Consider the following 25,811-nt stretch of genomic DNA (forward strand, 5'->3'; position numbering starts at 1 on the left):
CCTAATGGACCGATTGATACCTAAAACTGAGAAAAATTTCATAGCCTCGCGACAAAGTATCAAGCTAGCAACAAAATTGGCAGTCGTCGATTAAAAATATGAATGGCCGACGATTAATTGTAACCTCCATTAGCAATTCACGCGACACCCAATTTACATTTAAGCGAAATAAATCTTTCTATTGGTAGCTACAATGTTTCGGTTAAACGCTCTGTTATTCTCGACAAAGTTGCCGTCTTTGCACAGCGAAAGTATAATAGTATGCACATTTCATTTCCGGGGAAACCATTGTGCAGGATCCATTGTAAAGAAACGCTGTACACGTTGTCCACACACGTTGCAACTTTGCTACCTGTTGGATCGCTTCATTCCAAATGTAGTAACCTCATCAGTTCTTCGAATGTCTACATTCCCGTAATTAAACATTGCAGTCATTGCTTCGACGCCCTTCGACGCAATGAAAAGCAATTAATAAAGAAGGTTTAGGACACAGGTACACCAAAATTTATAAAAAAAAAAAGATACAGCAAGCTACAGAATGAGAGACAAATAGAAAAAGAAAATAACACATAAAGGATCCATAAAATAAAAGTAAAAAAAAATGTGAGCAGAATAATATAAATTGCATAACGTTAAGTATTCACGAAAAAAGACGAGAAGAGTTATAATGAGATTTGGGAGGTATAGAAAATTGTATAAAATGGTTGAATGCAGCCTAATGCAGGCTAATATTTAAGTTGGATTGAATTTATAATTAATCGAAGGCACGGAAAATACTAGCTCAGGTCCAGGAAACGAAACTGACGCGGTGACATTTCCAAATAGTTGCTCCCCGTCTGAAACCGCGTAGAATATTTTCCATCGGTAACTGTGAAATCCGGTTGCCACAGCTCGAGCAGACAGCGGGTATACAAAACGCAACAAGTGTCTGACTGTAGTTGACATCACAGTGGAAGTTACAATCACAGGGCCGTGTTCGAATCAGGCGAGCAACTTCGTTCGACAAGTCCGCGTGCGGATAGACGACCAAGCCAACTAAAAACTTTAAAACAATGTCGTCACAGTTCCCAGAAACCGCGGCCAACTCGTGTAATTGCGACTCGCGTATTATCAACGCCCTCGAACACTTTGAACACGCAGCAGAGCCAGCTCACTGCCCATTTTACGCGAGAACTTCGACGAACCAACAAAATACAAATTCTGTGCACTTCGACGCGGCTTCGCGGTCTGTCCTTCCTCTACAGAAATGATTGCCACACGAGACGAGGTTTCGCAAGATTATTTTTAATTCGCGGGACTCATTTTGTTTCTTGGAATTACTTCAAACATTTCCGAATTATTTTCAAATATTTCCATTTTGATTGAAAATATAACTGATATATTATTCACACGTTATTCAATATATTACTGAATATTATCAATTTCTCTTTTATACAATTTTCTTCTGAACGTATCATTTTCGAGTAAAAACTTCAGACGTCAACTCGCTACTTTGTTGACAGAAAATTCCTATGAAAGAACCAAGACCCCTTTCTCGACACAGTATAGATATCAAGATTCAATATATTACTGAATATTATTAATTTTTCTTTTATACAATTTTCTTCTGGACGTATCATTTTCGAGTAAAAACTTCAGACTTCAACTCGCTACTTTGTTGATAGAAAATTCCAATGAAACAACCAAGACCCCTTTTTCGACACAGTGTAGAAGTTTCTCGACACAGTAGAGAAGAAAACATAGCTAAACACCGGCCCACAAGTTCACCGAAACAACTACGAACCCCATTGACCCCGCTAGACATCATCGACTTCTAATTACACCAAACTGTCTAAAGACCAATTAAAGCAAGGACTGGTTTCTACGATTGCAGGGAGCACGAGGACCTCGCTGCTAGCCTCGAAACCGACCCCGATTCGCCGAGCAGCGACCATGCGAACGCACAACGGCGCAGCGACCATGAGCTCGAGGCAGAGCAGCAACTCTTCGTCGCCGTGTCTGCTGAGATACCCCGGCCAGGTGAAGACTCATCATTCGAGGACGAGCAGCGTGGTGTCCCGGAACAGTTCCCGGCACGGAAGGATCATCCGATTAGAGCAGAAAGCGACCAAGGTGTTGGGCGTGGTGTTCTTCACGTTCGTGATCCTCTGGGCCCCGTTCTTCGTCCTGAACCTGGTCCCAGCGGTCTGTCCCGATTGCGAGCACCAGATCGATCACACGATCTTCGATCTGGCGACCTGGTTGGGCTACGCCAGCTCGATGGTCAACCCGATCTTCTACACGATCTTCAACAAGGTCTTCCGGCAAGCCTTCAAGAAGGTCTTGCTCTGCAGATACAGGAACCAAGCGTGGAGGCCGTCTAGGTAGGCCTTGGACCCCGGGAGACCGGGGATCGCCGTGACCAGGGTCTGAACACGGCGTTTTTTTTCATGGGATTAGGTTGGTGTCACTGTGAACCTTGAACTGTGACCCCCGCGAGGAACTCGGTGAACCGCGATCAACTGATCGAAGGGTGCAACACGAGCGATTCGATTGGCCCGATAGTTGAAGATGCTAGGCTTTCGCGGGTACGGCACTGTTGGGTAGCTAAGATCAATCAGATAGTAATACTCTCTCTCTCTCTTCGTGTTTTGAATAATCGTAATCAAGGCTTGACGAACGTTCAATCATTAATGCTAGGAACACGACACTCTGGAAATTGACGACATCAGGACTGTGCATCTATTGACCTACTATCGGAGACAAATGATTAACCCTACCGAGTACTAGAAGAGACTGACGCGCGTTGCTCTGTAACAACACTCAGCCTGTCTAGACTTTTCGCCATCTTTATTATAATATAAACTTGAATTAAGCGGTCCCCTACGAAATGGTCTTTATAATTCCAAAGATTTAAAAATAAACAATCTGAAATCAGCCTGACCGGCGTTGGTAAGTTTAGTATTAATTGTGTGCACAACATTTTTCCCGGCAGTTGAGACTCTGATTAACACTAGCTTTACGGGACCCGTCAAATTGACGGGTTCTAATATTTGTAATTCACGATCATTGAGATTGTGAAAATCCGTCTACGTGGAATTATTCAACACATTTCTTCCTTTAGGTACATATTATTTAAAAGATGGCTAAAATCTCGGATAGGAGCATTCTTCTTATTTTTATAAAGTAATGTAAAATACTCGCTCTTAGTGCTCCGTAAACCTAGTGTTAACGATCTAGTTCTCCAAGTGAAATAATCTCAGAATTTCAAAAAATTCTCGTCCCTGAAAGGATCAATATTTTCCCACCGTTTCTAAGAGGCGCCTACAGATCAACCTAAGCAACAATTGTTAATTTAACAAACTGTCTATTTCTACCCCACTGTTCCTATTTTCGTCCCATGTATGCTTCAAATCACAGTCCGTCCCGTAACTCCCACGCCAATGCGAACATTTCCGCAAAATTTCGCCGAGAAAATTCGGAAAGAACGGGGCTATCCGATCGAGAGTAAAAACATCAATTTCCGAGTGTTCCAACAGTGCTGTACCCTTGCAAATATATAAAACGGTGGTTCGAACTGAACGTTCGTCCAGTGAGGTTCCACTTTCGAGAGGCCGTGTATCGTGCTCAAACAGAGTAAGAGAGACCTAAGCGTACGAGCTTCTGCGGGAGCTTCGACGATCATAATATTTTGTTAAGCGACTACCGCGGAACATCTTCCAAATTAGGGACGCTTCCGAATGAAGGTCAGCTCGAATTCTTTCACGGCAACGATCCGAGGAATCGTCGAGGAGCTGTGCCACTCGAGCCCGAGGAATTGTTACGACAGAAGACAGGACAATGCGGAGCACAGATCGGCCGGAGAACCTAGACCGGAAATTAAGACGCGGCTGGCCGGAACTGCTGCGGAATTCGGCCGCGAAACGGCTCCGAGAACGTTTAACGAGCGATGGGAGCTCGTTCGAACCGATTCGAAGCTCGTAAACACGCGTCGATATAATTAATGGCGGCCCCGCGGCATTGTTATCGCGCCCAACGGAACGAAACTCGAGTTCGCGTTGCGTTTAACTCGATGCCTTATTTTGTCGAGCTGGTTGGTGGCCGGCTTTGCCAGTATCATTCTCAACGAGAGTACATTTAACACGTTGACTTTTTACGTTAATATATTCATTCTACCAAATTAGGATCTGTAAAATGCGAGAAAGTTGGAGAACTACTCGATATCGTAATTTTTATTTCGTTAAATAACTTACTTTGATTTTGTGGAATTTTTGAGGTTTCTAGTTTCGCAGTCAAAGTGTTAAAAAGAGAATCTAACACCTTATCTATCGGGAATTTGTTAATAGTGCTTCTGAAGTGTATGGTCAACTGTTGAGAGTTTTTTAACGAGCTGTTCGATAGTGACAGTAATTTTGTTATTGACACTAGAACTACCGGATCAGTCAAAATGACTTGCTCCTGACTTTTTCGTTTGGAAATCTAAAGAAATGCGATTTTGTTGCTATTACGAGTGTTAATCCAGGTAATTGTGAGTATAGCGCAACAAGATCTGAGATTATTATTTGAACGAAAATTACCGAGTTTCTTTTGGATACAGTCGAGTCGTTAACCTTTGCTTTATAATTAGATTAAAATCGCGTGAAGTACAACACTGAAACTACTGAAATGATCATTGAAAATAAATGTTAAAACAGGCACCAACCAGCCACTTGGAATCGATTAACACTAGAACTACCGGACCAGTCAAAACGGATTGCTTCCTAATTTTTTCTTGTACAATTACTGAAATTGTAAAAATTTTTTAATGGACCTCTTCATTGAGGCACATATTACAGTAAAAGTTGTATGAAGTCTGCACAGTCTTGTTACAAAGCGATATACGTCGGTCGCATTTATTGCTCGGCAGTTCTAGTGTTAAGGTCATATTTCCCTAAAGACAAATTCTCAAAAATTTGAAGGCGTCCAGTTAATCGGCCCATTTTGAGTAGGTGCGCATTCGAGGAGCATTTCTCCGGAGAAACTCGAAGTATTCCGGCGGGCAGGATTAATTCGATCGAAGCGGAGGCGAATCAAAGTCGACAAAAGACGAGAAAGTAGAATCGGACGCGCGCGAACGTGGCGAGCACAATGGGAAGACGATTTTCCACGAGCCCAGCAAATTCTCGGCGGTTTTCGTGGCCACGATAAAATTTTCAATCGAACGCTACGGTGTCGCGCGGTCGATTTTTAGCAGCCTCGGAACGCCGATTTTCAGCTCGCGAGAGAGCCGGGACCGATTCCTGTACCGATCATGCTATCTACGCTTGGCCACCAATTCTATACACAAAACCAAAAGTATCAAATCGACGCCTATAAGCTGACCATGTTGCGTGTAAATGTTACAAGCTAATAACAAATCCATAAAATCAAATTAAATCACAACATTCATTTCATTCTTTAGAATTGACAGGGCACAGAGAAATTTCTGTCAGTTGTATGCAAAAGTTTGTCTTTTCCAATCTTTCGATTTTTATAATTAGGTTGCGGATTTCGCATTTATTTATGAATTTTTTTCGATTTCTAGTAAGTTAATGGCAGATTTTAGATTCCGGAAGATTTTAGTGCAAGTGGAAGATTTTGTTTCAACACTGAAATTTCGTTGGTTTCTACCGAGTTATCGTTGGCAGAGGATTGGATCGAGCATGATCGTCAGTGCAGGTGTCAGTCCCATGATTAACTGGCCCCGGGGACCGTTCGATTCCGGATATAAGCGTGTTACATTTATGCTACTTGTCCGCGTGCAGAGCTCTCGGGGGCTGCGCTCGCTACAGAGTGAACTCCTGTCAGTTTCACTGTCAATAGAGGCTATCGATGAGTATTCATTATTTACCGCTACGTAGACAACCAAGTTATCAGCTATTCTCGACGGTTTTTGTCTTGTTAGAGAGAACTATAGCGGGGACAACGAAAGAATCTGCTGCAGAAGTGCTTCCTTACAGAAGTGCGAGATGGTGTGTCATTCAGATTAGAAATGATAAAAAGAGAATATCATTGTGAAGAGAGGAATCTATTCTCACCCTAATTTCATTCCGCAACTGTTATTTGTCCAACGTGAATTCATTTATTATATTATACTCTTTATTCAAAAGAGTAGGATTTTTTGGATTATTAATATCGGTATAAATTAAACTGAAATCTCTGCTGTATTACAGGCTGTTATACCATTGTTATGGTATTTTAACTTTGAAGTAATCGGAACACTACATTCGATCAAAAAATTCATGTAACCTAATATTGTCTTTTTTAATTTTATGAATTTCGTGCAAACATTACATAAATCTTATTTTGTTGGATAATATGCAATAATACTTTACTTCGGTTCAACTTCTCGATTCTAGTTATACCTTGCAGAACGATAGCTTCTTTTAATCAATTTATTAATTATGAACAAACCACGATAATGTAAAAGTCATTTAAATAATAGTCAGTTAAGTTTGAGTAAGAAAACAATTCGTTTGTCTGTTTCTAGTGAAACAAACCTTCGAGAATCATTAAGTAACGTTCGGCCATTTAATTACAGATTCAAGAGAAAGAAAAAAAATTCGAAAATTTAGATGAATGACCCAAAGACCCAATAAATAATTAATAAGATCTCTTTCCAAGATTATTCCGCACCGCTCAAAAAATCGATTCTTTCGTTATCTCGAATGTGAAGTCAGTCGAAGGAGCATCGCTTGACGATAAAACAAAGTATATAGTGTAAAATATATTGTAATTACGTTGCACGTGCAACAAATCGTCGTATCATTATCCACGGATCAACTCGAAGCCAAGAAACCGTGGTCGCGTTGCGTCAATCGAACGAAATAATTAAGTAACTAACCCGAGGCAATTGTTTGTACATAGTTCGCGAACACAACTCTGTTCTGCATTGTTAAAGAGTTTCTAATAAAGTTAACGGGTATGCTTGTGTGTGCGTGTGTGGGTAGGAGCGAGTGCGTGTGAACATGCGAATGTCCCTGAATTCCTAAATTTTCCTTTAAAAAAAAAAAGACTCCTAAACTAAAATATTTTGTTGCAAACTGGTCCTTGCGTTTGTAATTGTGACAAATGTTGAGAATATTAAGTTTGCAGGCAAAAGTTAAGATTCGGGAAGGTAGAAAAGTGTTGCAAACCATGAAAATTGCATAATTAATTAGAAGGTACCTTGTTTGTGTTTTCAAGTAACAAGAAATTTGTAGAAAATAAACGCAAGGACTCAGTTACAGACCAGGATTAGATTGTTGCATAATTTCTGTCGCATTTCTCAATAAATAGACTGCAAATTGTTACGTAAAATAAAAATTGCCTGCGTTAATTTCAATATGCGAGAGCTCCATAAACATTTATGCCTTCTCTCAATAATTTTAATGAGTTACGAGTAATGGATTAATATTTTTAAATCGTTTAAATCAAATCTGCAGTCTAGAAATAAATATAAATTTCGAAGTCACGCAATCCTATAACAGCAAATGTATATGGATAATAGAACTGTGGGTAATATTTAAAAAATAAATAGTATTTCCAGTCGACGAAAGCAACGTATCTCCTATTCTAATTTTCAAAGAATCATCTACGAAAATGGAAATTTTCATAAAGAAATAGTTGACCCATAACTTCGTGCATTGATAAACATAAAAGCCACGAAAATACGACAGAAATTGTGCAACAAATTAACACACCAACAACTCAAATTACCAAGTAGAATTCTCCACGTGCAGAAAATTTTCGGACAGTTTTGAACCCAAAATTGAAATTCCCCCTAATATCCGGCACGGGTTGGCAAAGTGTTGCATAGCAATGGCGATTAGTATTTTAATATCGTGGCTGCTTTGAAATTTCCGAAGAATCTTCGATCAGATACCGAGCCCCGAACACTCAAAGTACCTCGATCGAGCGATCGAGCGATCAGCCGATCGTTTCCTTCATTCCAACGAGCCCGACAAATACCCGGTAGAGCTTTCGCCTCGTTTCTGGAGAGTCGCCGACGTTTACACCACGACCGTTAATTACGCTTAATTACGGCCGTGTCGCAGCGATTTTACAATCCTCGAAGAATTTCGCACCGCACAGAGGATCAAACGGAGCACGAGATCCAGTTCGGATCCCGGTGATAATTCCTTTCAACGCGTATTTGCCGAGTAATCAACGGAGACGCTAAATGTGTATGTTCGATTAAGAGATTTATGAGAATAAAAAGAAGGTTTGATTAAGTATTGAGAAAGTCCTCAGCTAGCTAGTATTACATATAAGCAGGGACGCCAGATCAAGACTTGTTCCCCCACTCTAATTTCCCCCTCTACCGCGCTATTCCCCACTCTTCCGTCGCGGACCGGTCACGTGACGCGTTCCGTCTCTGCCGTGGATACTCCGGTACCGGTGGAGAAAGCTTAACTTTTTCCCCTCGATCCGTGCCCCCTCCCCTCATTTGGCAATACTGATAAGTTTCCCCACTCTACCTTCCCCTTCTACTGCGCTATCCCCACTCTTACGCCGCGGCACGGTCACGTGACGTGTCTCTCGTGGATATTCCGGTACCGGCAGAGAGAGAGGGTAACTTTTTCCCCTCGATCCGTGCTCCCTCCCCTCATTTGACAATACTGATAAGTGTCCCCACTCTAACTTCCCTCTGTCGTGGATACTCCGGTACCGGTGGAGAAAGGGTAACTTTTTCCCCTCGATCCGTGCTCCCTCCCCTCATTTGGCAATACTGATAAGTTTCCCCCACTCTAACTTCCCCTTCCACCGCGCTATTCCCCACTCTTCCGTCAGGGCACGGTCACGTGACGCGTGTCTCTCGTGCATACTCCGTTGGAGAGGGGGTAACCTTTTCCCCTCAATTGCTGCTCCCTCCCCTCGTCTGGCAACACTGATAGCTGTTCTGCTGATAAGAAAATTAAACGAGCACAGTGTTCCCTGTGGTTAATTAAAATAATAACTGAGTCGGGCACTGTGAAACATTGACTAATAGACTGCGGATAAGAATAATTTTTGTTACTGATTTTCATGTAGCTCATGAATTCGGAGATCCGGTGAATGCATAAAGATTCGCGATTTATCGAAGCAAAGACAAAGTTCGTTGTAATTTAGTTTGCTTTCACTTAGTTCTACATTCACCGAAGCCGGTATAGCGAAGCGAACGAAATGTTGCCGGAATTTTCGTTCCCTAAAATGCAAATTTGCATAAAGTTCCGCAGTCCAACAACAACAACAACAACAACAACAACAACAAAGAAACACGGAGCGTGATCCCAAGGAGAAATTCATCATTTCACGTAAACTCGAACTTCGCTAGAACGCAGCTCGCATAAACGCAGTTTCGAATAAGTACTTGCCGCTCTTACGAAGAACTAGGAAGGAAACGATTTAAACATTTCTATATTATTTCTATGTATTTTAGTAAGACAATAAACAAGCAAAGTTCCGGGGTAGAAGCAAAATGGAGGGAGGGAATGGGGCTTAAGCTGAAGGACCAAGGGGAAAAGACGCGTAAAGAGGCGAGGTAAATTAGGGTATGAAAAGAAGAACAAAGGAAATACTGCGTCAGCGGCAACAGAAGAGGTAAGGAAAAATTAATGGAGTATTAATTGGATTCGGGGAAGATTAATACTTCCGGGCTAGGTAGCGGAGAAACAGTCTTCATTATCAACTGCTGAAACAATTTTAACAAAACCAGTAGGACCACCTTAGTTGCCAAAAGTAATTGCCACAAACTTTGCATATCCTTGTGCATTTATGATAGCCACAAATTCGTAAGAAACGAGAAAGTGTGTATACAAAAAAAAATTAATACTAAGTTTCTTTTCTAACTCTTCCACCACGCAAAACCAATATAAAACAACCTAATATGAGAAATATTTTGACACGGCGAGATTAAAAATGACGGTCGACAATTGCAACGGCTTGTCCGCAGAAAAAAAAGAAATATCGACTGGAAGCACGGCTCGCATGCAGGCTGACATGCGTGCGAAACTGATCGCAGTTCGGCCGATAGATCGGAGCGATGCGCCGGGCAAATAAATGCTTCATAACAATGAGATCCGATGCGCGTAATTGCTACTGTCTGTCATACTCGCCGCCGACGGAAAGGTCAGTTTTAGAACGCAGACTGTGACTTTGATCGAACACATCGGTTGCCCGCGGATCGGCTCGCACGATCGATAGGTAACGCGCCGTTCGCGGAATTTCATTTTAATTTCGTTTCGTTCGCCGCTCTGCCGTCGTCGAAACGTTGCCGAGTGTTAGCACACGTTCCAAATGCGTTTGCATTCGAATGCCACCGCTCGAACTTAGCATACTACTCGAAATAATATTACTACTCGCCTGATTTTAATGAAACAGCAAAGTGCTCGGGTCAATCGCGCGAGTTTGTACTGTCCGTGCCTCGGAAGATGTCTCTCGGGACGGCACAAGGTCAAAGGGGGCACTCGCTTGCTCCGCCCATCCCCACCATTGACGCTCCAGTAGGCCAATGCTTAGGCTCTGACGTCACACGTTGTATAGTATGTGCGACCGCTTTAGCCAATAACCAGCTAGAGGCGTGCCCAACTCTGACCAATCAGCTTTGCATTCCTTTCATGGGACTTCTTGTGAGCTACGCACAGTAGTCAATCTTTCCTGCTCGTAAATGACTGTAACAGTATGTTTACGGAGCACGTATGGCTTCGAATTGTAAAAATCCAACTTGCAAACGAGAATGTGCAAAGAACTATTAAAATACAATTTAAAAAGTATATAAAAAATCTCAGAATGGATAAATCATTTCCGTAGAAGGTTATTTCGCACCTGAGCATAAACAGGTAGTCCGGCGAGGACATAAATTGTCCCCGTATTTTTACGAGACGGACAAAATGGCGGAGCAAACGAAATCATCACCCTCACTCGCGATACCCATTGTCGATGATTTACACAACCGGGATAGAAGCGTGTGGTTAATTCTTGGTTATGAGCCTGCGCCCCTGACGAGGATTACTTAATTACGGAAAATTAAAGGATACACCTAAACGAACCCGTTCACGCCACGTTAGAACCGGAAGATCGTGTTTCGCATTACAGACTATATCAAAACAGCGGGGATCGATCTTGACGCTTCGACAGGCCGCGTTGTAATTTTGTTCTTTCGACCACCGCCTCGTAGTAATTAATCACTATTACCGCGGAACTTCGCGCGTTCCTCGCGTGCGAAAATCTAACGGCTCTATTGGAACGTATGTTTGCATAAACAGCCATTACTCGCTTCGATAATATGCAGAGAATACATTTAAGTTCGAGAAGAGGTGGTGGAACGAATTGTTTGTGATTTGAGTGGGGGACCACCACCTTGAACTCATTCCTTGTTAATTAACTCGCGAGGTGTTAAAAATGTATAGTCGCGGCTAGAAATTGTAGGCTGCACGTGTTATTTCGTTAATTTTATTCGGAGAACTGTCTACCGGTTGACATGGAATATAGTCGGCCACAAAAGTCCAAACACACCGGCCAGACTTTAAACATTTGCAACAAAGGAACATAAGTCTTTTATATGTTACAGACAGTAAATAATATATTCATTAATCAGAAATTAGCTAGATCATGGAACAACGATGTTTCGTAGCTTTCTGAATGTATAAACAAAAGAAAGATGTGCAGATGATAAAATGTATTATTATGATAACGAGGATGATCGAGAAATTTGTGAATTTTCGCGTACCTTCTCAGCTGCACAGCAGATTTCAATTTATAGTGGCAGTTACTTTCGGCGTGGTTATTTCTAATTTAAACTGACGGGTTAATCAGCGTTCGTCCAACACGCGTAACCCGGCTATTTCTTTTTTCTAAAACTATTTAAAATTGAACAGGCACACGAAGACTTTCGTGACCGACTGTACACGCGACAGCGTACGTGTCTCGCGTGACAAAATAATTGCTAGCGTGAAACCGGCGTGGTTCAAGCGGCGTTCTATCTTTCTTGGCCAACCTTCGCTATTTAATTATTCGTGTTTCGTTATTTCTGTTGCGCATCGATTCGACGGTGTTCCACCGGATGCTTGTTCCCCGGGGAGCGTCGCGGGCGTCGCGGTTATGCGAACCAGAGAGCAGCGCGAAGGAACGCGGGGCCCGCCTGTTACCAATTTAAAGGACCAGAAGAAAAAAGAAACCGTGGGCCGACCTGGTACTTCGCTTCCGTACCTTTAATATCCGAAAATCAATTCGCATTAGACGACGAGGGGAGGGGAAACTGGGTCAGACCGGTCGAATGGAGCTTTCGATGCAAGATATTCAGCCGGTCGGATGATCACTTGGATATCCTTGCCATCGGTTACCTTACGAATTTCATTATTTCCTTTCCCGTCCGCAGAAATCAAAGTAAAAACGGATTTTTAATCTGCCGAGGCTTACCTCGCTGCCGGGCCTCGTCTAATCACTGAAACCTTATCCGGGGAAATTATACTAATCTCCCTGGTGGACGTGCAATTTGCCAAATAAGCGGAAACATTTGTTTTGTTTTCCCTTCGACGATAGAACCGATATAATCACTCGAACTGATCAATTCAAATTTTAGAAAATGCATCTTATGCTCGTGCAACGTGCACTCGATCGAACAGTCACATCCTCGTATTAATTATACTAACTGATTCCCGGCGCAATAATATCGAACACAATCCAATCACAATTAAGATTAATAACTGATAAACCACAATTATAATTAATAATTGATATAATTCGAAGCCCGGCGTACGAGCCGCGCAGAGTATAATCGAACGCATGAAGTTCCGCAGAAAACGACGACATCATTTCAAAACTTCTCTACAGAATTTATCAACGAGAAATTAACCGGAAAAGTTTCCCGGTATAATGAAGCGGTAGTCAATCAACTTCTCTTCGTTAAAAACTGATCGCTGAACGGGTCCGTGCGTTTATAGCGTCTTTCGCTCCGTCGAGAACGGTAGGCAGAAAATTTGATGAAACCTGCGCAACGTCTGTAGATCATTTTCGACGTAACGAAGCATCGAACACCGGAAATCAATTTTCCGTCTGGTGTTCGCGTTTGTAAACCGATCTCTTCGAGACGTGAATTTTCGTCGACATGCGCGGTCTACTCATCATCGAGACCCGCACTCGCTCCTGGCCTCCGTGTAATTTATTCGCAAGACAGCAGCGTCGAATTCGATCCATTAATTTCGCCGTAAGGTAACAAATGGCCGCCGCGGACGCCCACCCTGCCACGTGATCAGCCGGGGACCATACCCATTTCCGGTGGAAGACCCGTGGAACGAATAAATGGCGGTCACGTCGAAAGATCACATCAAACTGTTTTATAATTTCTGTTCTAGAATTGCTTTGTACAGGGCGGGGCACGAACCTCCAACCCGCTTCAATAACTGCATAAATAATTATAACATTCCAGTGAAAAATGTGTCGAGTTTTAAAATTACGTAGATGCGATTAAAGTCAAAGGGACCGAGCGTCCCTTTCAACTCGCGATCGCCAAATTCTCAATTTCCTGATTTCACAAAATTCGGTCTGGAATAATGAGAACTCGATCCATTAGCGCCGCTGAACCGTAACAAATGGCAGCGTCGACAATCCGCGTCACGTGATCATTCGCGCACCCTTACCATTTCCGGTGAAAGCGCGACGAAACGAACGGTGGAGACAGCGCGGCGTCTTCAAAGGCTGTTCATTGTTAACCGGGGGGACAGAGAGAACCGCGCGTAGAAAGACGGAAACAAAGAAATAGTAGGCTAGTCCTTTTCAGAAAGGTAGTTTTCTGAAGCTGCTATCGCGATAAAGACACGGCGGATTCTCAAGAGATTTGTGGGTGTGTGTGTGTGTGTCTCTTAGTAGACTCGTTTGAAAGCGTATCGTGAATAGAAGGAGGCTCTGTGAACCATCCGCGGCCTCGTAACGGAAAAACGTCTGATGATTTTTGACGGTAAGAAGCCGCGGCCTCATCATCGAAATTACAGACAGAGATCGGGCTACTTGTTCCTTAGACTTCCGGCGAGGTTCCCGCGGGAAGATCGACTCGATGGGAACCGTGATTTCCGAGTGAAACTGCAATTTCGCGGCGACGGCCGCCGTAATCAATATGGCTGCCGGGAGCTCTTTGCGAGAATTCGCGTTTTTCTGGAAGAACTTAACCCTCGAAGGCTCCATTCTTCAGGGCGATCTTACGATTTATTGGTGGGAGAGTTTATACAATTCTTTGTACTAAAAGGGCTTGCAATTTTGATTGGTAGATATCATTTCTTTTGGAACTCAGCAATGTCTCAATTATTCATTCTATAAATCACTGGCTTGGGAATGTTACAATTTATTTGTGCTCCTTAAGATACAAAATCTTGAAGCATTTTTAACACTAGGTTTACGGGACCCGTCAAAATGACGGGTTTATACGGGTTTAGTGAGGATGTATAGATGAGAAATTATTTAGCAAATTTATTTCTTTGGGTATATATTGCTTTAAAAATATTGCCAAAATTTTGGGTAGCACGTTCTTGTTATTTTTACGAAGTGATGCAAAATATTCACTTTTAGTGCTCCGTAAACCTAGTGTTAATATACACTTTAAGGGCGAGCCAAATTTCGATTTGTGAATATAATTTCTTTCGTGAACATTACACTGCGAAGGACAGTGGAATATCACGTAATGCTCGTAACGTTAAATTTCAGTTGTACATTTTTTAGCCTGAAGATTGTTACACGTTGTGCCTCCAAATCTGAATAATGCGTTTTGAAAACGGCACAGAATGAAATGGCCGGATTCCATGAAATTCAGTTTTGGGAAACGGGAACTGGAACGCTCGCGGTTCATTTATTTGTTTCAGTTTTCGGAAAAGAGCTCCGGGTGTAAAATAAGTGAAAGAAAACGCGCAGACCGGCACAATGCCCGAGAAAAATCGATGAACGTTCGATGCTGAGCGATATTAAAGGAGGCAACCGCGTACACTCGCTGTTGGCACCGATAAAACGTCAGGAATGCTAAGTTGCCACATTTCGATGCGGCCATCACTCATCACTATGGGAATTTAATCAATAACCGTTCTTTAAGGAACACTGTCTGATCTGCGTCGGCTCCGCGGGTCGAACGTGCGAAACAAAAAGCTAATATAAACGGAACGAAAGACGAACTCTGGGAAAACAAAGCGAATTTCAATTAGTAGAAACCAATCTAGCTCGTCGGTGAAAATTTTATGAAACACCAGTGAAAGAGTGGTAAATCGATCTTATATGAAACAATTATTAAAATCGTAAAGGTATTTCTGTGAGACGTTATTATACTGGCGATTATTAATAAGTATTGCTCACTTTCTTCACTTCATTCGATTTTTAACATTTAACAATAACATTAACAATTGAATTTTATAGACAGTGTCGATATGTCTAGACACTTTAAGCTTTCTAATTTACTGTTCGTTACAAGATTCTCTTGAATAAAATCATGCAATTTATATGTTATAAGTAAGTAGAAAATGAGCTAAAAATATGATTCGATTGTTTGTAAATAAAATCATACGTTATGCAAAATTTCAATTTAAGGATTTTTAAGTACTATAAATATCTGAATAAATTTCTTGCAATTTTTAAATAACATTAAAGTATGAAGAAAAATGAGACTCCGCAAGTAATAATAAATCGGAAAATGATTCTTGCGTTCAGCTTTAATTCGACCATGCAGGGGCAAGTAGTATAAGACCGATTTGGTCGAACAGAGAGTAAATTGCTGCCGGCTAAGTGGCTTAGGCTTGCGATAGATCAGACAGAGAAATTGCAGGCCAGTTTTACTCGAAACGCGTATACGTTGCGCACGGTGCAATAGGCAGTCATTGTAGCGTTGAGGGATCATCGATTCGATCAACCTAACATCATTCCGCCTGGACAAATCGTCTGATCTCATTGCACTTAACGGAGCACAACTGTTTCGAAATGACAAGAACTCGAATTTCCTTTTTATGTACTTCGCAAATTCGCGTTCTGCTAAACTTTTACAGAACAGAACAAAGAATTACCACTTGTTAATGCATTAAGCAAACAAATTAACAACAAACTTTTAAACTTGCAATTTTCTTCCAGCGCTAATAGTTTCGAAGGCAATAATTTTTAAGGGTTGTAATCGCTATTTTAACACAAATACGGAAAAATAGGATGGCGATAGGTACAGTATTTTTAAATGAAATACGTTTTAGCCAAGTTACATAAAAATTGACGACTGTCACCAGTAGCCATGTAAGTGTTCACTTAAAACCGCCATGACGTATGTAGGTCACGTGTCAGCGAGTGCGTGAGCTCACTATATCAATTCAAAGAACCTTCCAAAACGTCAACGAAAATTAAAAACGGACCGGATGAAACGGAACAATTTCCGTCGGCGCGTCGTCGAAGCGAAAACGCAAATTCTGTGAATTCCTCGTGTCAGCTGGAAAGTCTTCAAAACAAAAACGAGAATACAGGGTGTGCGGGAAAATTAAAAGAATAAATTCCACGGCGCAAGATAAACGAACGTACCAACTATGCAGCGTACACTTTTCATCAGATACAAGCCAGGTGATGCTTCAACATTTAGCGTTAGATTTTTTCATAACGTACAAATTTGTAAATGTAATTCAACGCAAATATAATTATTAAAGTAAATATAATTAGACGCAAATGTTTCATCGCACTTGACAATCCTTTTTCCGCATATATGAGAAAAATGAGTATAGGTGCAATTCAAAACAGTAGATGAAAAGACTCGGAGACTCAAAGATCATTTATTCCGAAGTTTACAAAACTCTTTGAATGGTAAAACATTCACTAATGATGATGATCTGAAATCGCAGTTGGATCAGTTTTTCACCGAAAAGGATCAGAAGTTTTATATTATGAAGCTACCAGAAAGATGGCAAAAGATCATAGAACAAAATGGAAAATATTTGATCGATTCAAGTTCATTGCTTTGATAAAGAAAATTGGATTTTATTTCACCTAAAAATACCGAAATTACTTTCTTGCCAACCTAATGGAACCTATAATTATTCACGGCACTGTAGATTCTGTTCGAAATCTTCAGTCCAACTTATGGTGCAAGGGGTTAGGAAGTTACCGTTTAAAGTGGCACGTGCTGCGCGTGTATCTTTAAGACGAGCCAGATGCCATGACCTCCGGTTTCCAAGGAGGAGAGGAGCTTTCCGGGAGACGGCGTTGACTGCGAGAAAGACGGACGGGAAAATCCGTGGAAATAAGAAGAAGGCAAGCAAGCGACGAGCGGCCGGACAAGTGTTCCGCAAACACCGGTTCGAAGCAAATCGGAGGAAACGGCCATAAATAACGGGCCGGCCGGGATTCGGGTGAGGACCGGCGAAAGGGACACGCACGGCCGTGTAGGAGAGCTGACGTTAATTAACTTTCCGCGCGCGAGAACGCTCTCCTTCGGGCGTGACGGGCATCCGCGTGCGGGCAACAGCCTCGGGAAAATCGCAAGAGAAACGATCCGGCCGCGTCTACCTTCTTCACCCTTCGGCAATCCTCGCGAATCCGCCGAAACGATATTGCCGAGGTCGAATGAAATCACGGACCGCCGATTTGTTGTGTTCGTGATCCCCCACGATGCAAGGTTACCCTTCTCCGCGATGAAAAATGCAATTTTTTGCCGCCCCTCGTGAAATTCCGACGCTGCGCGACCATGCGAACACCCGTTCGTAGTTTTTATTCGACGGGAAATGGTGTCGTTGACGGGAGAACGCTAATGCGCGAAAATGTCCGATCATTTCGGGTTTATGCGTTTACGGCGGAGTTTTCGCGATGGGGAACGGTGCTAACGCCGGTGTTAAGATCATAGTTACGCGGGACCGTGGACATGCTGGATTTCTTGACTCTGCAATGGCTGCGGAAACTGTCGGCGAAGCTGTGAAGAAGCAAACCTCGACCGACTGTGGTATCTTGTTCGCGAAGAAGATACCGGAGAAGTTTAGTTTGCAATCAGAACGTGAAAAGAAACACGCAGTTCACGAACAACAAGTTTCCGAGCCACTTTTATCAGGTAATGGATAATTTTCTTTGCTTTCTCTTTCCAATAGCTTCATAAAGTGGAGTTCGAAATAATAGAGTCAACATAAATAACTAGAAACTAGAAAATTAGAATTTATCCCGGGAATTATTTCCTTAATTCTTCAGCAGTCTACAAGTCCTGCTAAAAATTTATTTATCCAAATATATCACGATACAAATGAATTTCTGAACCCGGACAAAAAAATGGTGTCACCCAGATACGGCCAGCGGAGCAATCAACGGGGTTAATAGAGAAAGAAATAAAAAGAATGGTATATTTTTTGTATATTCGACGCCAATGGTCGCGCCGTGATTAGATCTAGTTTTCGTGCACGCACGGTTGGCGGGTTGCAGTGCATCAGGCGAATTTCGCGTAAACGTTTTATCATCTATAATCGTAACGACTCGAAACGTTATCAAAGAAGCTTATTCCAACATTCAAGAAATTTTGCAGTGTCTCTATTTGGTTTTAATATTTATTCTTGAAAATAATACCATCAACAGACGGTTTTTACGGGCGCAGAGTTTCACGGCGAAACGACAATAAACAATAACAGTTAAAACACAGTAACTGGTGTTCCGAAGGGCTTTCGCTCCGATAAATTTTCGAATCCAATTTCCTCGGGCACGATAGCCCGAGAATAAAATTATACCGAATCTCCAGCATATTTTTTCACGTGGATACAGTTTGTTCCCGCTCGTAGCTTCGATTCAGCCGCGCCCCCCTTTACAACGATGATACTAAGGAAGCATAAATCTTCGGGTATAAGCAATCTCTGAAAGTACCGATAATCCTGATCGCCAGAATTCAATTTCCGCCGAGGCGGGTCCATTTTCTTACAACAATTGCCGGACGGCTACCGGTGTCGTTATTTTGCGCGCGAAAGCTTTTCGCGGAGAAAAACGCGACCCGGAAAAGTTCCTCGGAATTTCTTCCTCCTGTTTATTAACTGAAGTTTGTCGAACTGTTCCCAGGGAAATCCGCTGCTGCCGTGTAGATAGATGAAATTGGTCCCGTTCGTCCCACGCGAGAGATAAGAACCTTTTGAATAAGAATTTCGCGATTTCTGTAATTTCCGCAACAATGGCCGGTGAGATAATATTAATCCAATAAAAAAACTTTATTTAATCTTACTTTAAAATTGAAAGCGGGACCGAACACGATACAATTCGAGGCACAGTCTGTTATTTAATCCACGATTTAGTAGAGCCTCGATTATCCGAACCAATCGTGTTTGGTATCATTGCGATCAGAAAAATGTCGACGGAAATTGCATAAAATAATAATTAAAACGAAACTGGTTCTCCATCCTTTTCTACGCTCGACGCTAACAAAATCAAAGACTATACAGTCAAACCTGATTTTGTGGAGTCCTTTTCTATGCGATTTTTTTTATGCGGTATATTATAACACCCTTGTAATGTTCTCATCACAAGAATATGCGCGTTTTCGACTAGGACGGGTAGTATTGAATTATGTGTATTTTGAAAACATTTCTCCATGTTTGAAACGAGAAATTAAATTTTTTTTTAATGTTTCCATGTGTAATTTAATTATTTATTTTGTTTGGAAAGCACTTTCTCGCTATTTCGTAAATCTTTGGCATATTTTCTAAGTGAGACTTTTTCTTACGCGGTCCCCCTCCACCGCATAAAAAATTTTTCTTTAATATGTTGTAAAAAATTATTTGTTATAGCTGTCTATGAAGTTTCTGAATATTTTTTTTTTTTGGCGCGGTTACTTTTATGCGGTCCCCATCTACCGCAGAAAAACAGGTTTGACTATAGTTTCTACACGATACAGGTGACATTTCGGTCCAGGTGTTTTCACACATAGCGGGGCATCACTGTAGTTGCACAGGGGTCAAATTGAATTTGACTTTCCCGCAGTACTGTTTTCGTGGTACTGACAGTAATTAGCGCGGCCACCGGTGTCTATGTGCCGAGGAACTTTCCGAATTGCACGGCCACTAAATTTTATAAGCGGCCGCGAACTTTGCGAAGAAGCATAGAAAATGGCTGCGCGACGCGACCGGTAACCCCGGGCCAGTCCCCGGGATGCATCTAGAATTTAATTTCCTTTTCCGCGTTAACGTCGTTTTCTTAGAAGTTACCGGTCGCTAATTACGTCATCATCGTTTCCCACCCCGCGAAACTTCTATCGCGTATTTCGTATATTTATGAGCCACGGGAATTTTTTTCTTCCCCCAGGGGTGAACGTCCGCGAGCCAATTTCAACATACCACGAATTTTTTCGAGGACCCCGACGACGTTTAACAACAATTTCCGATGGAATGCGGACATGTTGTCTTCTCGTTTCGGGGAAATGTTCGTGATATTAAGAAAAATTTACAATCGATCGTCCCAACGCGATTAAAATTAGTTAAATTAAATATATTAAGATTGGGAAATTGAAAGTATTAGAATATTATGTTAAAATTTATTAACCACGTGGAAAATGATTGAATTGAATGTGCTAAAATTGGGGAACTGAAAATATTAGAATATTAAGTTAAAATAGTTCTCTTAAAAATTTAGGGAAAAAATTGGTAACTGAAGCCGATGATATTGTCAGACTACTATAATTATTAAGAATAGAAATAGATTACTATTTAGTTCATTAAAAAGTCTAAACAATTTGATCACGTTTCTTGATAAACGGAAATATTTATCTCCTCGGTGATTGAAACGCAGAGCGAGCATTATTGTCAAATATAGACTACGTTTGCCTGATATTCATTAACTAATAACGACGGATGGCAATTAATTGATTAATGGTTTACACACAGGCGGCTGCGTAGCTCCGAGCGACATTTTTGTGCAAATAAAGGACACAGGAAATCGATATGGGTTGACTATTTGAATACATTGCTAGCGGAAGCTTCAATTTTCAGAACTTGGAAAATCTATGAAAAACATTTTTCTAACCCGATAGACAAGAAAACCCATAAACACATAAGTTTATCTAGCAGAACCGTCTTTCTATTTAGATCTATAAGTTTCTTAAAGCGACGAATTTTTGAAAAATTTTTCTGGTGAACATTTTCGATAGTTTAGACAATAAGGGGGCGTGTTTCAATTTATTTTTTGTAACCAGACAGAAGTGAATTCATCAGAGTGAAAACAACTGGGCGAACCAGGCAAGCATGCCAGCAAAATCGGCCTTGAATCTTTCCTGACAACGGACACGGGAGTAAGTTAATTGCGCAGGATTGCCAATTATGGCAATTCCAAGGCAGCGCGGGCTGTCCTGGTTCGGTGACTACCAAGACTGGCCTTGGAGGGGACCCGAAAGCGATGAATTCTGATGGGAGAGCTCGGTAAATTCGCGCTCAGTTAATTCTCAGTAGGGCACTTTAATTGCGAGTGTAAGCTACAAGCTCGAAGGGTAGCTCGTAATGCAACTGCTTCGCATTAACATTCCCGGAGTAATTATGGAAATTCCGACAGCTCTGTCAGGTATCTTTAACGGTGTTAAAAGTTACAGTGACAGTCGGTGAAACTCCATTCGGATAGTGATCCCCAATCCAGTTAGTCCAGTTTTATTGTTCGGCTACATGAGCTACCAAAAACTCGCTATACCAATGTCACTGTACACAGCTGGATCGCAATTAGTTGCGTCCAGATTCACAACAATTTGTAATACTATATTGTAGTTTGTTCAACAAAATATATTACAAGCTTGTCGGTCTAATTCATCATCTTTAAGAAATTTGAAAAGATAAAATACTCATTTTTGACTTCCTTTCAAGTTATAATTACATTTACATATATCACATCATAATTACAACTAGATTGCGGATTTGATGCAATTACGGTTAAAATGATTACAATTATTTTCATCTGATTACAATTATGATGAAAAGAAATGAAGACAATTTTTATTCAACACAAAAATCCGCAGTCTAATTACAACAAATGTTATATTTGAAATGTTCACTAATGAATTATTGATTTTTAAAGTTAACATGATTTTCCCGCAGTATGAATACTTAACTCAACTGCTTGCATAGTTACTGTCGAAAATCGATGCACCAAATATCGATAAAACTGTACGTCAGTTTCGCGAAGTTTTTGAATTAAAATAATGACGACAAAAGAATTTTTTCTAGAAAACCACTGGACATACCGATTTCCAACTTTGTGGATCTATTATAGATCGTTCCAAAAATGCGTATAATTTATTTCAGGATAAAATGTTGATCTGATGCAAAGTTATAGCAATATAAAGTACAATTACTGGAATAAGAAGGAACGTCGAAAGATAACAAAAGAGTTCTATCGTATAAAAGCAAAGTTTCCGTTTTCACGAGGGAGGATGTTTCTTCTACAAACAACAGAGCTCACGTTTCACAAAGATTTTTTAAGCTCCCAAAAAACTGAAGAACGTTTCCCGTGTAAATTGGGCGTTAAACGAGCGAAAACACAGCGGCGGAGTCGGTGGCCGCAGGAATTCCGGTGCATTATGCGCGGGACAAAGTGCATTCCGCGTAGCGTGGCTGCGCCGAAACGATTTCGTATCTCTCCGTTTTCCGGGTGTTCGCGCCTCGAACCTCGTTTCCGCTTTCGCTGTCTCGCAAGAACACCGAACAAAAATGCAAAGAATCCCGACGGCGGAATTTCATTGGCCGTTCTGTCGGCTTTTATTGCGTGGCCGCGACCCACGCGTCAAACGGGACGAATTGCGCCACTTAAGTGTAACCCTCCGAAAATTACGAAAAATTCATTTCTCCGCGCGGTATCGTTCGATCACAATTCAAAAATATGTATATCCGGTTGCAACTTAATCAGTTAACTGTGGATTTTAATTGTAAAATTCCCTCACGGCGCGGAATCAAAATCAAGCAATGACGAATATATACGTCGTAGGTCAAATGCCGCTATTAGAAATTTTACGGAAAAAGGAAAGCAAAATGAGAAAGAATTACATTTTTATTCGATAAGAAATTTAGAATTCATTAACGTTAACCGCACCGCAATAGAATTTTTGGTGACGTGTATACACGTCGAACGCGCGTAACTGGTTAAACACGTTCGGTAGTATGAAAATCGACTTGTAGATTTTTTCGATAAAACAGTCGCTTTTAATTACTGCTTAACGAAATATTAGTCTAGATTTACAACTACACATGGCTCGAGATATAATCCACCTCTACAGCCAGGTAATTAGGTCCACTTATTCCACGTCCTGCTGATTAGTTCGGATAGTCGAGGTTCTACTATATCGTGGATTGGCCGAGCAAATATTGTCCGAATTGCGTCGAGTTTGGAATCATTTTAACGAGAGAACTGTCACGAATATACCACTGGAAGTTTCACAGAAAAATAATTAATAACAACGTTATGTCGCTGATCTAGTCATATGATTTCGCTAGAGTAAGAATAATCACGTTTGAACTCTTCCGAGAAAATTCCTGGCGGTTCTCGATTATGGTAAAGGTGTATGGTAAAGGTAAAGGGTGCTGTTGTTTATGTGGGGCCGGTATTACTTCAGGCAAGATTGCAATCCGCTGGACCCAGAAACGACACCCGGCGCTTAGGCTACTAAAACACCTGAGGAACGTCCGTCAGAGTAATCGAATCAGGCAGCAGCTCGGAAAACCTGTATTATTCCAACCGATGGTGTCGGATCCGTGTTCCTCTCCGAAGTTCTTTTTCACCGTTCGCTTTTCCGCCAGTGAATCCACTAATTTAATTCGCCCCGCGGCAAGATTAAGAGTTAAGTTTCTGGCTAGTTACTGAAAATCGCCGATAATCTACCGCGCGTAATAAATCACCGATCCGGAGGCAACCCGAACAACGAGACCGCGAGAGAAGAGTTTCGAGTCGTGATCGGATTTCCCACTCGATTCGAAGGTCGTCCGCTAAATGTCATTCGCGTTTATTGATACCGTGACCGGACCCATCGTAAGAAACTCTATTACTTTAGCCGACGGATGTCAATCGAGGCCACAATAAAAAAAAAAAAAAACGATTATCGGGGAACAACGTTCGCAGCCAATCCAATATTTGGGCAGTTTGACTCGTCTGCGAAATTTTCATAACTGGACTATGGTGTTTCATGCAGTTATTGACGAACGGTTCAGCCAGTAAATTACTCGGAGGTTAAATAATTACTTTTAACTGCACAGAATTTGTTTTGGGGATTTCGATGCAGAAGGTTGCCGAGATTTTTAGAAGAATGAAGAATGCAAACACGCATAACTTTTGAACCAGTGAATTCCTCGCCTTAAACATTCGATTTTCGGAGTCTTCTCGTCAAACCCTACAGGATTATACAGTAAAAACTAAAAAATTTCTGGGTTGCCAAATAAGATTTTCAGAAGAATGAAGAATTCAAACACGCATAACTTTTGAACCAGTGAATTCCTCGCCTTAAACATTCGATTTTCGGAGTCTTCTCGTCAAACCCTACAGGATTATACAGTAAAAAGTAAAAAATGTCTGGGTTGCCAAGGTGAAGTTCTGCCCAGTTTTTAGTTTTGTCACAAATATGCTTCAGAGCACTACGTTCTCAGCAAAACACAAGGTCAAAACCGGTCGTCCGGGGCACCAATTCGGAGCCCGGTTTGAAGATTCGTGGATAAGCAGGAAATTTCGTGCATTATTCGAGAAACAAGGTATTCGATATGCGTCGACAGTCGAAGGATTGTTCGGCGGCCGAGTAGAAGGGCTGTTCGCGTTATTACGTCTCTGCGCGTCAATCAGTCGGTCGAGTACGATCAAAGCTGGACGGGGATGAGCCGAGCTTAAACCCGAGTCAGTGCCAGATGCACTTGCAGTTCGAGTGTTCGCATCTGAACCGTGGGATGTCGATGGGAACCGTGCCGGAACTGTCGGTGTATTCATAGTTTCATTCACTGCGCGGCCGCGTCTTATTCAATGGACACACCGAGCACACTAACACGAGGAAACACGATTTCTGGTCCAGAAGACGATCTGTTTCGAGCCAAATCGATAGATGTTGAAATTGGAATCGTTTCGATGCAGAGATTCAACCCTTCTTCACACATTCTAAAATATTTAACGTGCTCAACCGTTCGTTACACGTTCCACCCCCGGTCTACCCTGTTTCAATCATCCCTCATTTTGCGTAGCACTCGACGCGAGTCTATGAATAAATTTTCTTGCAGATCACCTGTAGATCGGCCGACCCGGTCCGTAATGGCGGCGCAGATCGTATTTTCGCGAACGTCGATAATCCGCGGGACGAATTACAGTCCCGGACAAAATGATGTCTTTAATTTCTCCAAGATCATTTAGAATTTTTGTATGTAACACATAATATCATAATTGTTATGACGCAATGTTGGCGGTCTCCCACAACTTTTTTCCTTCCATAATTTGCAGGATCTCTTAATAAATCACATACTACCTTGCGACTTTTTTTAACAATCTTTGAAATTTCTGAGACAGTAACATTTTTACTTTTTAATTCAATAATCCTTGCAACTTCAGTTTGATTTAATTTTTTCCGCGGCACAAGTGTGATATATTTCTTCTGCTTGCTCAGAAATCTAGCGAGGTCAACCTTATTTACTAAAATGTTTCGTCTCTCCAGATCGTAACGATTATGATATTATGTACTAAATTCAGTACTCTCCAAGAAATTAAAGATAGCACGCATGTGCTATCATTTTGTCCGGGACTGTAATCGAAACGTTGCTAGAAGCGCGCAGGATCAGGTGTACAGACGGCGCGCACGATACTACTCGCGATTGTTCATCGAGTTTTCCGACTGGCCGCCATATCTGTGAATTGCGACGACGATTTAAACACCGTTCGCATTTTCGTCCCATGCGGGG

General features: G+C 41.6%; 2 protein-coding genes across 2 annotated transcripts in view; one reads left to right on the top strand and one right to left on the bottom strand.

Moving 5' to 3' along the window:
* Positions 1–2,440, top strand: part of 5-ht2b (5-hydroxytryptamine receptor 2B) — a 114,701-nt gene extending 112,261 nt beyond the window's left edge. Inside the window, exon 6 of the mRNA XM_076806456.1 lies at positions 1,874–2,440. Within this exon, the coding sequence (XP_076662571.1) occupies positions 1,874–2,367 (494 nt within the window). The 3' untranslated portion in view covers positions 2,368–2,440. The remainder of the gene's footprint in view (positions 1–1,873) is intronic.
* The window catches only part of Rpn2 (Regulatory particle non-ATPase 2), a 99,542-nt gene that overhangs the window by 36,004 nt on the left and 37,727 nt on the right, over positions 1–25,811 (bottom strand). The window lies entirely within an intron of this gene.

The sequence above is a fragment of the Halictus rubicundus genome, chromosome 2 (assembly GCF_050948215.1).
Source record: "Halictus rubicundus isolate RS-2024b chromosome 2, iyHalRubi1_principal, whole genome shotgun sequence".
NCBI lineage: Eukaryota > Metazoa > Arthropoda > Insecta > Hymenoptera > Halictidae > Halictus > Halictus rubicundus.